Genomic DNA, 17,430 nt, shown 5'->3' with positions numbered 1-17,430 from the left:
ATTGTACTCAATTTAAAGTTATAATATAGTGACTATATTCCCTATGCTGTATAATATACCCTTGTAGACTACTCATTTTATACCTAGCAGTTTGTATCTCTTCATCCTCTATCCCTATCTTGCTCCTCCCTGCTTCTCTCTCCAAACTGGTACCCACTAGTTTGTTTTCTAGATCTGTAAATTTATTTCTGTTTTGTTATATTCATTGCTTTTATTTTTCAGATTCCACATATAAGTGAAAACATACAGCATTTGTCTTTGTCTGTTTGACATGTTGTGGCAAATGGCAGAATTTCATTTTTCTTTACGATTAATATTCCATTATATATATGCAAGCGTATGTGTACCTGTGTATATATGTACATACGTGTACACTACACACACACATACATGTATCCTCTTGTTCATCCATTCATGTGTTGATGGACACTTAGACTGCTTTCATATCTTTGTTATCGCAGATGATGCTGCTATGAATGCTAGGGTTCGTGTATCTTTCCAAATTAGTGTTTTTACTTTCTTCAGACACCCACCCAGGAGTAAAACTGCTGGATCATATGGTAGTTCTATTTTCAGTTTTTGAGTAACCACATGTTGTTTCCCACAGGGGGTGCACCAATGTACATTCCCACCAACAGTGCAGGAAAGTTCCCTTTTCTCCACAGCCTCACCAGCATTTGCTATCTGTGGTCTTTTTGATGGTGGCCTCTCTGACAGGTGTGAAGTGATAACACTGTGGTTTTGACTTGCATTTCTCTGATGATTAGCAATGTTGAACGTCTTTTCATGTGCCTGTTGGCCAACTCCATGTTATCTTTGGGAAAACGTCTATTCAGGTCTTCAGCTCATTTTTTAATTGGGTTGTTTGGTTTTTCAAAATACTGAGTTGTATGAGCTGTCTATATATTCTGGATATTCATCCCTTGTCGGTCATGTCATTTACAAGTATTTTCCCCCACTTAGTAGGTTATCTTTTCATTTTGTCAGTAGTTTCCTTTGCTGTGCAAAAGCTTTTAAATTTAATTAGGTCTCATTTGTTTATTTTTGCATTTTTTTTCTTTATCTTCAGAGACAGATACAAAAAGAGACTGACAATTTATGTCAAAGAGTGGTCTACCTATGCTTATTTCTAGGAGTTTTATGGTTTCCAGTCTTACATTGAGGTCTTTAACCTATTGTCATTTCTGGTCAGCAAAATAACACCAATAATATAAACAGTGCATGTCATTCATATTTATTGTTTATAAACGAAAATTAACTTTCAAATATACATATATATAGATAAGCATTCTACATTTCACTTGAAATTATCTTATGTTAGTTTTATATTAATATTCTGTCTGTTAATATATAAATAGTTGCTTGTTATGACAGTAAAATGCTATTATAATTGATGAGTATAAAAACTATTAACAGGAAAGCAAATGAGTTAACGTGAGTGTTGAGAAAGGTTCATTTATATGACAACTTTAAGAACATTATATCCACTGAGGAAAATTTTATAAATGTTTTAAAAGTCAGGAAAAGATTATTTTATAATTCTCTTACTTGTAAAATTGTTTAGTGTACTATCATAAAATAAAAAAAACCTTTAAGAACCATATAGGATTTTTACTTATTTAGTTCCTTTTAAGTCATGAAAAAATGACCTTTTTAATGAAAAAGCTCTATTTGGGAACTCTACACTAATGAATTAAAAGCAGAATAATTAGCTCTGTCATCTCAATTTCACAAGGAGAAAGAACTCTAAACTCACATACCATGATATCCATAATGAATCATACATACATAATAAAAATATGTAAGAAATACGGACAAAACAAAAGTGTTAAAGTGAACTGGGGTTCCCAAAACATATTTCCTTCTCACTGATCAAACCTGAGACCAATGGTCTTCGTAAGAATGCTCTAAGAGACTTCCTATTGTTTTGAGTCCACAGACATGTTTGCAGAAATGATTACAGGGCATGTTGTGATTACAGGAGCTGAAGACAAAGAAATCTCTGAGATCTGTCTGGATACTTTCAGCTTTGACTCTCTATTGATTTTAACACTCAACCATCAGACATAGATTGTGATTTACGGACCCTTATTTAGAGGCAACCTTAGATAATACATTTCCGATATTTCGTCCACGCTCTTCAGTTATGTTCTTTTTCTCATGCCTGAAAACAATCAGCCATGAGTACAACGAGTCCACTGAATCTAGAAAGGTGGTATTTGGGGCATGCCTAATGGTTTCTACAGTGTCTCAGCTATTACATTTCTCAAAGAACATGCTTATTACCAGGTCAGTAGCTTTATTTTTATTTTTAGTACATACTAAAATAATAGAGGTCTTCCCTGTAGCTCAAATGATAAAGAATCTGCCTGCAACACAGGAGATCAGGGTTCGATCCCTGGGTCAGGAAGATCCCCGGGAAAAGGGAACGTCAACCCACTCTAGTATTCCTGACTGGAGTATCCCATGGACAGAGGAGCCTAGTAGGCTACAGTCTGTGGGATTGCAAAGAGTCAAACACAACTGCAAATTATTAGAGGCAAAAAGCAACAAGTCTTCAAACAAGGATGCCAACATTGTAATGCTCTAAAGACGTCATCCTTGGAAACTGGACTTCCAGGTGCAGGAGAGCTAGAAACATTCACTCAGGAACCCACAAACTCCACAGTAGAAGGTTTAGGGGTATCGATACCTGATTTACTAACGTGCACCTGTTCATCAGCCAACCATGTGAAGACAGAATGGAGTGTCTCCCACAATCCAAAAGGTGATCATGAAGAAGTGGGCTTATTCAGACCACTTCTGGATTACACCAGAATGTCTGTAAGCACCAAGATGACAAACTCTCTAACCACGACAGCTATGCAGAAATGGACCTGGCTACCCCAGCGTAGACAACAAGCTCTCCATCACAGAACCCTTCATGTAGAAGCCAGACAACCATTCACCAGAGACTTCTGGGGGAAGATTTCATTTCGCACTAGCAGTTCACACCAAAGGTGCGATGACCACAACTGCTGACGTTTACAGAGCGCTTACTACCCATGAGGGTCTGCAACGTAGATAAAGCAAGGCTCAGACCACTCACACAGAACCACAGCTTGAACCTGAGCTGACTCCTGAGTCCACAGCCTTAACCGCTAGACTCTTAACCCATGAAACCTGTTTGCTTTTTAATCAGCGGCATCACCAGACCCTGCCTGTCTCCCCTCTGGTTGCTGTAGCTCAAGGCCTCAAGTGGAGCTTGGACATCCATCCATACTCACTCAAGGGGTGAGCCTGCCCTGTGTGCCTCTGCAAACACTGTTTGCTTAACTACCAGCTGTACTTCTGCTCTGGGATCCCAGGAAAATTTATCCTTCAAGATTCTGGCTCAAATGTTACCTCGTCCCAACCAGTCCAATCCCGAGTTACAGATGTTTCTCTCCAGAAGGTCCCAGGGTGGTACAGCCAGCCCTGCTCTCTTTCCCTACCTGACCCCCATGCAGCCCCCTCCTGGGACCTATGGCCATGTGACAGAGCACTGGCAAAAGGAAATACAGTCCAAGTAACACGCTATGTGCCACTTCTGGCCCACAACTGGGACCCAGAGAGGTTCCTTTCCCCCTCCTTGTCTTCTTCTTCTTTCCTCTTCAGGTTCTCAAGGTCTGGTCGCCAGACCCACAGCAGTAGCATGACCTGCGAACCGTTCACACTTGCAAACCCAGACTCAACTAAATTAAAAACTCTGGTTGTAGCTTGGGCAATCTGTGTTTTAAACAGCGCTGCAGGGGATTCTCTGGAAAAGGAGATGGCAACCCACTCCACTATTCCTGCCTGGGAAATCCCACAGACAGAGGAGCCTGGCGCACTGCAGTCCATGGGGTCGCAAGAGTTGGACACGACTGAGCACCCAAACAGCAGCAGCAGGGGACTCTCACGAAACCTCGTGTGTGAGGACCTCTGCCCTCAGGTAACCAGCCTCAACCACAATCAGGCTGATGAAGTAGCAGAACAAGGTGCTGGAAGAACACTGTTCTCTGTAGGACCAGGTGGAGCAATCTATCCACCAATCTGGACCATTTACATCAAAACTGACATGAGAAAAGTATAGTCTATTGTCTTTAAAGCCCCTTATCAGTGGGACTCTGTGCAGCAGCCTTGTCCAAACGAAGCCTGGCACCTCTCCCCTGAAACACCTCACACGCCATACAGGTGCGTCCGTCTCTCCCCTCCCTCTAGACTAGAAGCTCAGGAGCCAGACTGGCTCACGCTATCTCTGCATCTCCCCAGGGCCTGAGAAAACCCCTGTCCTACACCACGCGCTGGATCGACAGTGCTACCTTCATTCTTTTACATCTTTACTGCCAAAACGGTAATCCCTAACATCTAAAATGATACCGACGACCCAGCAGCTTCCTTGTATAAAAACCTTCTAAAAGTAACAACACTCACTATAGACTAATACCTTCTCAGTTTCTCAGAATGGTGCCAACTTATCAAAGGTCTGTCTTTCACACTGCTCCTACATAGCTGACTTGGGCCCCTGTTTCAGAGAAGGCTCTTGATTTTGACCCCGACCATCTCCCCCAGTATATAACTTTTACTAACGCACATTAGGCTTTCCCTCGCTGCTCGCTGCTCACTGTCCAACAGAAAGATGACTAGTCTTCCTTGCAAACCTACGTTACCAGCCTGGCCAGGGTGCTGGCCTGTCACTGACAGCACTCCTTCATTTTACAAGAGCTAAAACTCCGATATTTGGTACATTTACCAAATCTGGAGTTAGGGGCAGAATGGGCAAAAGCAATTTAATATTTTCACTGTTTTCCAGAGGTTCCTGCTTTCAGTAAAATCAATACAAAAAAAGGGGGGAAACAATCCAAGACCAGCCTTCTGGCACTATTTCAGTCTATTTTGCCCTCGCTGAAATGATCCTAACATCCTTCTATCTTTAATATTCCACGCAGGATTTTTTTCTAAATTGACACGTGTTTCGTACCAAATGCCACATTCCTAACAGAGTTCCTTTATAAATTATTTCATAGTCCCATGTGCTAAAACTGAGCCTATGCCAAAAACCTTCTCAGAACAACATATTTATTTCTCCATTAATTTATACGTCCTAAAATTAAGAAAAAAAAGAAACCTAACTCTTTAGAAATGAATCCTCCCAATCCACATGGGAAAGAAGAAAAAACATACAGTTCAACAAGACCCCACAAACTCTATTCTTCAATTTTGACTAGTTTATCAGAATTTCCACTCAAATCTAATGGAAGGCTGAAGCTCAAAGCTGTGATGCCAAATATAACCAAGATTTTCCTTTACTGTGTGGCTTTTAAAATATTTTCCAAGAACAAAAGGAGAAGATATGACTTGTCTCATCCTACAGGAAAGGTATGGGGATCCCACAGCAGGATGATACTCTTAGACTGAGCACACGAAACCACCCCCGAAAGTACCAGCCAAGGGCACCCTACCCTGCCCTCCATCTCTACCCTCTCAGCTCTACACAGACACCAAAAGTCTTCGTCACGTCTATTCTTGGTAAGCAGCTAACAAGAACAGCTGTGTCCATCCCAGTATTAGAAAAGGCACACTAACACTCACAGGGAAACTCACTACAGATTAAACTTAAACCTCACAGTGAAACTCACTATAGATTAAACTCAAACTTCAAAGCCCAAACAGTTATCACAAGATAAAAGATGCTGACCAAAATTCAATGTACACTTAAAAAAAAAAAAAAAAAACTTAAAAATTGGTAGGGGTTTATCTGGCAATCAAGATTGTTCCAAGTATGACTTTATTCTCTACTAGCCAGACATATTTTTCCTAATTTCACACCCCATAAAACAGCCTTGACCACTTAGGTCCATTAATAATTGAAATGCTCCATCTGCAAAAAGAATAAAATGGTAGTTGTGGGAAATTCCAACCTTTCCACTTTAATGAGATTAGTGTTCAAGATTATTTCTGAGATGTGACCCTTTCCAAATGACAAGAACTAGTTAGACAAAACTTAATCTGAAATCCTGCTGGCCAGTTTAAAGGACAAAATTACTAAGTGATGAAACATGAGACTTACATCTTCAAGGATCACATGACATGGTCCCCGAGCTTTCTGCAGCCCTGACTGCCTGGTATGGTTATCATGGGGTCTGTCAAGTATCCTTGATGTCTCCAGAGAACAGTGTCCTTCAGATTGGAATGACCACTATCGACTGTAACAGAAACAGCTACCTTCTTCCTAATGGCCAGTAAGCAAAATCTGACCTTAGCTAAATTGTTTGGGCTCAAAAAAAAAGAAGAAAACTTAAGAAAATGTTGGGCAAAATTTTAAAAATCACAAATTTTCACACAAAAAAATCCAGAAGTCCGGCTTCCCCTGAAAAACCAGCTCTGGTAACCATCAGTGAATGTGAATGTGGGCTTTCCTTTTGGGCTGGGCATAGGTGTTCCAGATAGTCAGGCTGTTTATACCTTCATTTACATCCATTCATGTTCCTTGCCTGGCCAGGACACAGTTTGGAACTCACGTTGATATTAACTACTTCATCTGATCCATGACCTTGTCAGGTCACAATACCTTACAATAAACAGAAACTCCTATGGTTTATAAAATTTAATGCTAGTCTCAGGCAAGTCTCCTTCTATATAATTAATTTCTAGTACTTCACTGCAAGTCTTCACATTTATCTTTGAAATTTCATATTGTTAAATCAGATACACTCAATTCAATCACTATTTATTTCACACCCAAAGGACCAGTGGTTTTGAAACTAGTGTTTTGCAAAAGGCAGCGCCTCTCTGCAGTTTTAACAAGGTAAGTATCACTTAAATGTCTTTCATACATTGTAGTTTTACCTATAACCTACCTTCAAACAGAAAACGAAAGGATTCAGAATTTTTTGTTTGTATAAACAGGGAGCTATTTATTTTAATATAACATGTAACTGAGTAACTTAAATATATCTAAATGTATATACTACCTATAGCTCTGACCTTCTATAGATAACCAGTTTGGCATAGAAAACCTCAAAAAATTAAAAAAGCCTCTACAGGATTATGGATTAAAACAGAAAGCATGTGACATCTTTGTCTGATGCTGAGCTGGTAGGAGGCTGGGACTTTTGTGGAAGAGTGAGGTCCATCTGATTGGCAGCTGGGCTGGCCCCTGGCTTCATCTCTCCCCAGGGACACGGGCCACGCGGGGAGGAGCCCCTGGTGACACCTGCCACTAGCCTGGCTTTCCTGGGCTGGCTGGCTGGGGGACCTGGCTGAGGGGGTGGTATCTGAAAGGAGCCCTCTTGCAGGGCCCCCACCCACAAGAGAGAGGGCGGGGCACTCAATGCCCAGCTCTCTGTTCCTTCTAGATAAAGACAGGACAACTGTCTGTCCGTTTGTCTGTCTCCTCTCTGAGCTTCCTCCGCAACACCAGCCTCACGGCAGAAACACCCCAGAGGTTCAAGAAGCAGCTCCTCGATGAGGCTCCACCCAGGATGCACAGCCTCAGGCAGCAGCAGGCACTCGCCTACTGTGTGCGCCTGCGTCACCTACTGTGTGCGCCTGCGTCAGACACACAGGAAGCCCAGAGGAAGCAGCAAGGGACTGGAAAGGATGGGATGGTGGTGGTGGTTTAGTCGCTAAGTCGTGTCCAACTCTTGTGACCCCATGGACTGTCGCCTGCCAGGCTCCTCTGTCCGTGGGATTTTTCAGTCTTTAAAATTCTTCGTCAAGGAGGCACAGGCTTTAGCTGAGTATTGCCAAGTACAGGTTTGCTGGCCCAAAGGAGTGCAGAGGGCATTTCAGGCAGAAGAAGTCTGATCAAAGGCATGGAGTTAAAAGATAGGAAGATGTACTGTGGGAACCTTAAGTAACTGGTTCATGCAGGTACCGTGGGCAGCAGACCAGGATCTAACCTCCAGCCTGACAACCTTTGGCAGTACTGGCAACTTCCAGCTCCTGCTGGGAGACAGCTAGGGGTGTGTGAAAGAAGACCAAAGTGAGGGTGGAGTCTGAATAACAGAAGGGGAGCTGGCCTCCACTGGCTCAGGGAGGCTCTAGGCCTCTCCTTCAGGCCTAGGGTTCCCAGAGGTGAGCAGGCATAGAATGCGGGGGGGACGGTGGAGGGGGTAGGGCCTCTCACAGAGCAGGCCTCACACTCCGGAAGGATTCCAAAGTTAGACTCTTGACATGTTCTCCAATGAGGTCACACGTACAGTCACTACAGATACAATGACAGGACTACAAGGAGACATGTACACCATTCGCTAAAAACTCAGGGTCACACTGCCCAGTGTGCACTATGGATTTTATCTTTCCCCAAAACTGTAACTATATTGTCAACTGCACAATTACACTGCATTACATTTTGGAGACTACAAGCTAATTAGTTAAATGCAAACAATTAAAAAATGTATCACATTACCTTTTAATAATACGAAGAACCCTAAAAAATGCGGCCAGGTAGCCATGTAGCTCTGATGGTAGGAGAGGGGCTAAGAAGGAGCCTGGTTAAAAACGTAGGTTCCCTGGCCCTCATTCTGTAGCTCTGGGGAGGGCCTGGGAATATACATTTTTAAACGACTATCCCTCATGATTTTTGACACAAGTGGTCTTAGGAGGTCTTAGTGGTCACATTTTAAAAAGCACTGCAGGGACTTCCCTGGTGGTCCAGTGCTTAAGACTCCGAGCTCCCAATGCAGGGGGCCTGGGTTTGATCACTGGTCAAGGAACTAGATCCCACATGTTGCAACGAAAGATCCCATGTGTGCAGCAACAATTGGAGATCTCATGTGATCTCATGTGCTGCAACTAAGACCCGGTGCAACCTAAGCAAAGAAAAGAGAAAAGAGAGAACGGCATTGCAAAGGGCAGCCTGGAAGCTGGGCAGAGTTGTAAGCACATAACCCATCAGTTTTACAAGGCGCAAAGCCTGCCACTGGGTGTGGCTATTAGCACTGGCGGCAGAAGCCTGACTATGATGGCTGGAAGTGAACAGAAATGAGAAAAATGGAAGAGGCACGACCCAACTGTTCTTTCAAAACATGCGACTGCGAAGAAAGAGACAGGATGAAGACGCACATTAAGGGCTGACAAAAGGGCTTTTATCTGTATTCCTCATGTGGAGAGGTGAGTGACACGGTGGGGGGCGCGTCAGTGATGGTAGCGTCCTGCACAGGACTTCAGTGCCCTCGGGATCCACTCTCCACTGCACTGTATCCCCCCCCCCCCCACCCCCCGCAGAAGCATCAACCTGCCCTCTGACCAAGTAACCAGCAGGCAAGAGAGGATGGAGGGACTGGGGTATTCATCCCCCCTCCCCTCTCCCTCAAGCCCACCGCAGGCTGGCTGGGTCCTCACGGGGGGGCCACAGCTGCTCCTCCACCCCTGGGGGGGGGGGGCGGTCTCATTCCCGAGGACTCTCCCTTTCCCTCCTCTCGCTCCCCAGGCCTAGAGGAGTTGGCCCTGGAAGACTATCCAGTCCTTGCTGATTTCCCCAAACCTGCCCACCACTTAGCAAATGGTTCTTGGAGTCTCTGTGGTTACCTAGTTCAGCCTGTCTCCTACCAGAACCCTAACGGATACATACAACATTAAGCAGAACATAAATGCCAGAACAGCGCCAGATCCAAAATGCCTCTGGGGCTCAAACACGACAGCAGTCACATCAGATGGGACTCGGGAGAAGATTCATGGGCAAAGTGCACTGGATGCGGGCTTGAAAGAACAGCGAGGATTCTGATAAGCAAAGGAGGCGGCACGTGCCACCTGTTCAAATCCCCTGAAGCCCAGTTCTACCTTTTCACACTTCAGCTGTCCCTGCCCTGTTCCGCACCCTACATATTTACCAAAGCAGGACCCAGGTCATTCATAAAACCATTACATGATCGCTTCCAGGGGCCCCTGTTTGCAGCTTGTTTTATTTGAAGGAAATCTTGCCAAGTTCTATCATCGCAGAATCCCCCCTGCTAAACTGACTGCAGGCAAAAGCTGTATGTGAGCCGTTTTATTTCCCTGGAAAGTCAGCTCTGATGGGCCGCAGTAAACAGAGACTAAGGTTATCTGAGCCTACTTAGGCATTTTCAAACCAGAGGACAAAGAACTCTTGAACAGTGAGGAAGCAGAAAAACCACTTTTGACTCCAAATTCAAAATGAGATTTTAATCCCAGTTTAATCACCATGTGGGGGATAGGACTGAACCTGAGCCTGAAATTTCCCTTCCTAAAAAGGAAGTCCTAGAGACTTAAAATGGAATATATATGAACAGATGTCAGCTCCCCAAAAGAAAAATAGAAGACACATCCCAAATACTGCATACTTTGTAAAGGAGCCGGGTATTTTACATAGGTCATGTATTTTAACCATCACAATCATCTACAAATAGCTACTATTTATTTTTTATTTATTTTTAATTGGAGGATAATTGCTTTACAATTTTGTGTTGGGTTTCTACCATACAGAAACCATGGGTTTCTTATGAATCAGTCGTAAGTACACATATATCCCCTCCCTCTTAAACTTCCCTGCCACCCCACCCATCCCACCCTTCTAGGTGATCACAAAGCACTGGGCTGAGCTCCCTGTGTTATACATCTTCTCACTAGCTAGCGATCTTACTGCTGCTGCTGCTGCTAAGTCACTTCAGTTGTGTCCGACTCTGTGCGACCCCATAGACGGCAGCCCACCAGGCTCCCCCGTCCCTGGGATTCTCCAGGCAAGAGTACTGGAGTGGGGTGCCATTTCCTTCTCCAATGCATGAAAGTGAAAAGTGAAAGTGAAGTCGCTCAGTCGTGTCCAACTCTTAGCGACCCCATGGACTGCAGCCTACCAGGCTCTTCCATCCATGGGATTTTCCAGGCAAGAGTACTGGAGTGGGGTGCCATTGCGGCGGTAAATATATGTCAATATTATTCTCAATTCATCCCAACCTCTGCTTCCCCCATTGGGTCCACAAGTCTGCTCTCCATGTCTGCATCTCTACTCCTGCCCTGCAAATAGCTTCATCAGTATCATCTTTCTAGAGTCCCTATATATGTGTTAATATACAGTATTTGTTTTTCACATTCTGACTTCCTTCACTCTGTGTAACAAGCTCTAGGTTCATCCACCTCACTAGAACTGACTCAAATTCATTCCTTCTTGTGGCTGAGTAACATTTCATTAGGTATATGTACCACAGCTTCTTCACCCATTTGTTGACGGACATCTAGGTTGCTTCCATGCCTCCGCATACAAATAGCTACTATTTATTATCTTTATTTTATAGATGAGGAAACTGGGTCTTCAGGAAATACACAGTAATTCGCCAACAAGCACAAGGCTGGCAGAGTCTTGTTCCAAACCAAGCACGCCATTTCTACTCCGCCACGGTACTACTACTTTCTATCAAGGAAGGGAAACTGACACGGAAACCAACACAGACTACAACCTAGGGCACCCGGTCCTTTGCGTTTGCCCTGGGACTAACCAGATGGGCAGTTTAAACTTACTGCTGAAAACATCAAAATTTATTAGTCCATTTTCCTCCCCAAGTTCATATTTATACTCCCTTCAACTCAGTCCAAAGAGAATTTGGGGCAGCTGGATGAAACAAACACAGAATCATGGAATTCTAAAACCAACTGCAACACACATTTTACACAGGGGGAAACTCATTTATGTAAAGTGACGTATTCAAAATTAGTTAACTGGCAGGGCCCAAAATACAGAGTCAAGATTCTCAGGCCCATATGTCTTCCTGATGAAAAGGAATCTTCCACAGCAGACTGCCTCAATACGGCAGGGTTCTCAGGATGAAGGCTGAGCCTCATTACGAGTGTAAAGGTAGACAGGAGGGACAAATGAGTTAAATATTTGTGTCCAAAACCTAAAGCAGTCAAATGGCAATTTTAAAATAAAACAGACCTTTGATTTGCTTGTTTTGTTGCCAATCACCTTCTTTTCCTAAAAGTCATAATCTTAAAAAAGCTCAAAACTGAGAATATCATCTGCTTCTTCACCTATAGAACACGGTTCATCACAGTACACAATTGTAGGAGAATTAAAGCGGTTAATGTTTTAAACTACTCTTTTCCCTAAGATAGTATTTCACTTTGTGGGTTGTTTACATGGCACTGAGTTGGGGAGAAGACATAGAAACCGTCAATCAACAAAATGACCCCAAAAAAGGATACAAGGATTCTCTCTTCTGCCCACACGGGGTTTTCCCCACCCCAATCATCTCCACCAGCACTTCAGCATTAGGAAAGGTCTTCCTCTCCACCTTGTCCTCCAAAAATACACTGGCAACCTGGATCTAAAACAATGATCTACCAAACAACTTGCCACATGTTAAAAAAATAAATTAAAACAGACCTTTTACTCAAATGCTTAATACCATATGTACATATATTGTTGTTTAATCGCTAAGTCGTGTCCACCTCTTTTGTGACCCAAGTGACTGTAGCCCTCCAGGTTCCTCTGTCCATGGGATTTTCCAGGCAAGAATACTGGAGTGGGTTACCATTTCCTCCTCCAGCTGCCCGAAATTTTGCTTCAGATTATTTCAAGTGGATTTGATCTAGAAGTGTTTGCACTTTACAGGGGATCCTGGGTCACTGTCCTTCTCTTGAACGTGTCGCTGTCATTGATGTCATCAGGGATTTCATTTCTAATACAGGATTCCTCTGTGTCCAGACTCCGTTTCATAGCAGCAAGAGAGGACATTATCCCATACTTACCGTTGTGACACCTGGTACTTCGTGCTTCAGTGTTGGAAAAGTAAAATAGAATATGTCCAATGAGTATAGACAAATTCTGTCTCTGTTCAGATCTGAATTCCTTACTTATATTTCAATCATAGCTGTTGGTTCTCCTCCATCCATGGGATTTTCCAGGCTTGAGTACTGGAGTGGGGTGCCATCGCCTTCTCCATCTTAGTAAATACTATCCCCCATACATCTTTTTTAAAAATTAAAAAAAAACTTTATTTTATATTGGAGCGTAGTTGACTTACAATGTTGTGTTAATATCAAGTATACAGCAAAATGATTTGGTTATACATATGCATATATCCGGAGAAGGCAATGCCACCCACTCCAGTACTCTTGCCTGGAAAATCCCATGGACGGAGGGGCCTGGTAGGCTGCGGTCCATGGGGTCGCTAGGAGTCGGACACGACTGAGTGACTTAACTTTCACTTTTCACTTTCATGCACTGGAGAAGGAAATGGCAACCCACTCTAGTGTTCTTGCCTGGAGAATCCCAGGGACGGAGAGCCTGGTGGGCTGCCGTCTATGGGGTCGCACAGAGTCGGACACGACTGAAGCGACTTAGCAGCAGCATGCATATATCCAGTCTTTTTCAGATTCTTTTCCCATGTAGGTTATTACAGACTGTGGAGTAGAGCTCCCTGTGCTAAACAGTAAGTTCTTGTTGATTATGTTTTATATATAATAGTGTTTATAAGTTTCTCCCAAACTCCTAACCCCATACATCTTAAATGAAAGAATGTGAATCTGGCTAATAGATTCAGGTGCTAATAGTGAAATTCATCGCATGTTGTAAGAAAGTATTCTTCTCTGTTTATTAATAAACTGATCAGAACTCAGGGTTTTTTGTCTTCTCAGTCCTGTGGAGAATTCTCACTTTCCTGAAGTGGAGCACCGTGTATGCCTTTTAGTGTGTTACAACCCCCTTGGCTTAAGTAGGTTGCTCCTTTTCTTCGCCTGGCCTCAGTGCAACATATTTCCTCCTTTCTCGCCTACATGATCCTACAATGTGCATTCTTATATCCCATACATAATCTCTATCATTTCCAAAATTTCATACTCACTCTATCAAAAAAAGCTATTTTCTGGCTCTAAGGTCCTTCTCATCCTCTGATATCAGATAACTGCTTTTATAATTTCCTAATTTTTCAAAACACTGTTAATTAGCACATACCAAATTAACATACTAACAAGTTATATTTTTACACATTTCCTGATTTGTCTTTCTCCAGTTGAATCACACTATTTGATTACAACTAATTCTTAGGCTTTCTCTCAACTGGGACCTGATTATTTACATGTTACCAAATTTAATTTCTGTTTTGCTCAACTTCAAAATAGTGGCTCAATGACTACTTATCCAGTCTTACTAAAAGAGTTTTTAGTTATTCCAAGTGCTTTATCAGCAAAAAAAAAAAGTCAATTCTTCAGTGCTTCAAAAAAACAGTGTATTATCACCATAAAAAGTTAAGCCTTGTATTAAACCAATATTAAGATTTGCTAAGAGGAAGAACAACCCAAAATACAACTGGCTATGCAAATTCAGAGTAGTCTCAAGAGAATGAAGGTGTTCAAAGTACAAAATCAAAAGCTGTGGAGGACTCGCTGGTGGTGCAGTGGATAAGAATCCATCAGCCAATGCAGCGGGATGTGGGTTCGATCCCAACTGAAGGAAGATTCCACGTGCAGCGCAGCAACTAAGCCCGGGAGCCACAACTACTGACCCCGAGTGCCGCAACAAGAGGCCATGGCGTGAGAAGTTGGCGCACCACGGGGAAGAGCGGCCTGGACTGCTGCAACTAGAGAAAGCCCACGCGGAAGACCCAGTGCTCCCAAAAATAAATCAACAAAAAAAGAAAAAATACCTGTAAATAATAAAGGAGGAAAAGTCAAAATTTTAAGTCCTGTCACCATCCCTTGATTCTCCTGCTTTATGTCAGGACCGAAATGAACTTGCTCTTGATTGCTGAGATTTTTTTAAATGATTTCATTACATCAAATCACTTTTAAAGTTACAAGCATTATATAAACTAAAAGGCATTAACACAGCAGAGAAAATATGTCATGGATAGGGAGAGAAACAGAGAGAAAGAGGGAGGAAAAAGAGCACAATCCTGTTCCTAAATCAAGTGAAAAGCTATAGGCCTATCTCTCTTGCTTTCAATGGCAAAACATGTTTAAATAAAAACCAGATACCTACCCTGCATTTGCTGATATCCTAGCTGCAACCTACTTAAGCCAAGGGGCTTATAATACACTAAAAGGCATACACAGTGCTCCACTTCAGGAAAGTGAGAATTCTCCACAGGACTGAGAAGACAAAAAACCCTGAGTTCTGATCAGTTTATTAATAAACAGAAAAGACTACTTTCTTACAACATGCGATGAATTTCACTATTAGCACCTGAATCTATTAGCAAGATTCACATTCTAACTTTCATTTAAGATGTACAGGGTTAGGAGTTTGGGAGAAACTTATAAACACTATTATATATAAAACATAATCAACAAGAACCTACTGTACAGCACAGGGAGCTCTACTCCACAGTCTGTAATAACCTACATGGGAAAAGGATCTGAAAAAGAATGCATATATGTGTATGTATAACCAAATCATTTTGCTGTATACTTGATATTAACAGAACATTGTAAGTCAACTATGCTCCAATATAAAATAAATTTTTTTTTAATTTTTAAAAAAGATGTATGGGGGATAGTATTTACTAAGACGGAGAAGGTGACGGCACCCCACTCCAGTACTCATGCCTGGAAAATCCCATGGATGGAGGAGAACCAACAGCTATGATTGAAATATAAGTAAGGAATTCAGATCTGAACAGAGAATTTTTCCATACTCATTGGACATATTCTATTTACTTTTCCAACACTGAAGCACGAAGTACCAAGTGTTACAACGTCAAGCACGGGATAATGTCCCCTCCTGCTGCTATGAAACGGAGTCTGGACACAGAGGAATCCTGTATTAGAAATGAAATCCCTGATGACATCAATGACAGCGACACGTTCAAGAGAAGGACAGTGACCCAGGATCCCCTGTAAAGTGCAAACACTTCTAGATCAAATCCACTTGAAATAATCTGAAGCAAAATTTTCAGCGAACTACCTCTAGCCTGGGGCTAAAGCAATGGTCTCTGAGCCCCCAACTGCTCTAAATATCACTCTTGACAACTCCCAAACTTTCTTTTCTGAATTAAAAAATGGCGCTGCTTTTCCCATCGCAAGACTGTTTCTTTCTCAATAACCCTTTAGGCCTTCCTTACAAACTCCCAAGTGAGGACTGAAATGTCAAATCTTCCCCTATATTGTGTCAAATGCTTTTTGGGAGCTGGGGAGGGTGTCCCCCGTCTACAACGTTGCCACTTTCTCCGCTGGGAACCCTGGTCATTAAACTCACTTCGACTTTTCTGCAGAACCTCTGCCTTCCCGCCCCCTCGCCAAACGGTTGCCTCCTTCTCGAATAAGCCGCACTTCAACGCCAATTGTCCCCAAGGGCCAGTGGCCAACCCCGAAGCTGGCCTCCTCCAGGCCACACCACGGCGCGTCCAATTGCGCCGTCCACCTAGGCACATCCATCCTTTTTCCACCCCTCCCGGCGGAGCGTCGGGTGCCACGCGCGCAGGGCACAGACACCCCAGGCTCCCGCAAAGCCCAGCCTTTCCACGCACTGTCTACACTCGTGCCCACCACGCACTGGAAGCCGCTCAGGGCTTCGATCGCCGACTGCCCGCCGGGGTCGGGCGCTGCCCAGGCGGAGAGCGAGGGCCAACCATGCACGCGCGCACGTCGGGCGCCCCGCGGGCGCCCCCCACCCCCGGGCTGCCCCGGAGAGGTGGGGGCAGGGTGGGCAGCTGGGCGGGGGGGCGGAAGGGGGGCAGTCGGTGCCTGGCTACGCGAGGACAATAACAAGCAGATCCGCCCCTCCCTTCGGTGGGGCTCGCGCCCCAGCCCCCGCGCCCCGCGCCCATGGTCCCGCGCGGAGGGGGCGGCGCGGGACCAGCGGGGCCGCCTCGGATACCGACCTGGTCGATGGGCAGCCGCACGGCGTTGCTGAGGGGCTGCAGCAGGGTGGAGCCCGTGGTGCTGGTGGTGCTGGCGGTGCTGGTGGTGGCCATGGCCGGCCTGCCGCTCCGCCCGAGCCGCTCGTGCGTGCCCGAGAGGATGGGGATACAGCCGGCTCTCCCGCCCGCCCCGCTGGCCGCCCGCGGTTGGAGCGCGCGGGGCGGGGCCGGGGCGGGGCCGGGGGGCGGCCACCCGCTCGGCCCTCCTTCGGCGCCCCCTCCCGCCTGCCTGCGGCCGCGCCCTCGCGTCGTCCCCCCGACCCGCCCCGCGCCCCGCGGGGCCGCCCGCGCGCGTCCCGCCCCCTGACTTCCAGCAGCTTCCAGCCGCCCCCTCCCCACCTCGCGCGCCCTCGCGCCAGACAGCCCCGCGGCCCAATCGCGGCGCGGCTCCTCGACGCCCGCAGCCAATCAGGGGCCGCCGCCGGCGCGGCGCTCCGCCCCCATCCCGGGCCCCCCGGGGCCCCAGAGTCCGGCGGAGGGGGGACCAGGGGCTGTCCGGGTGCGGCTGGCCGACGGCTCGCGGCCGGCCTCCCGCCTCTAGTGGGGGCTTCTCCGCCTCCTCTCCCCGCCCCCCCCCCCCCCCCCACCGCTTATCCCTCCTTCCTCCTCCTCA

The 17,430-nt window shown here is 45.1% G+C and overlaps 1 protein-coding gene across 1 annotated transcript in view; it reads right to left on the bottom strand.

The window, feature by feature from the left end:
- The window catches only part of MBOAT2 (membrane bound O-acyltransferase domain containing 2), a 108,011-nt gene extending 90,812 nt beyond the window's left edge, over positions 1-17,199 (bottom strand). Inside the window, exon 1 of the mRNA XM_019970729.2 lies at positions 16,779-17,199. Within this exon, the coding sequence (XP_019826288.1) occupies positions 16,779-16,871 (93 nt within the window). The 5' untranslated portion in view covers positions 16,872-17,199. The remainder of the gene's footprint in view (positions 1-16,778) is intronic.
- Between the last annotated feature and the right edge of the window lie 231 nt (positions 17,200-17,430).

The sequence above is a fragment of the Bos indicus genome, chromosome 11 (assembly GCF_029378745.1).
Source record: "Bos indicus isolate NIAB-ARS_2022 breed Sahiwal x Tharparkar chromosome 11, NIAB-ARS_B.indTharparkar_mat_pri_1.0, whole genome shotgun sequence".
Classification (NCBI taxonomy): Eukaryota; Metazoa; Chordata; class Mammalia; order Artiodactyla; family Bovidae; genus Bos; species Bos indicus.
Note: the sequence above shows the minus strand (reverse complement) of the source record. Positions and strands in the feature narration are given on the sequence as shown.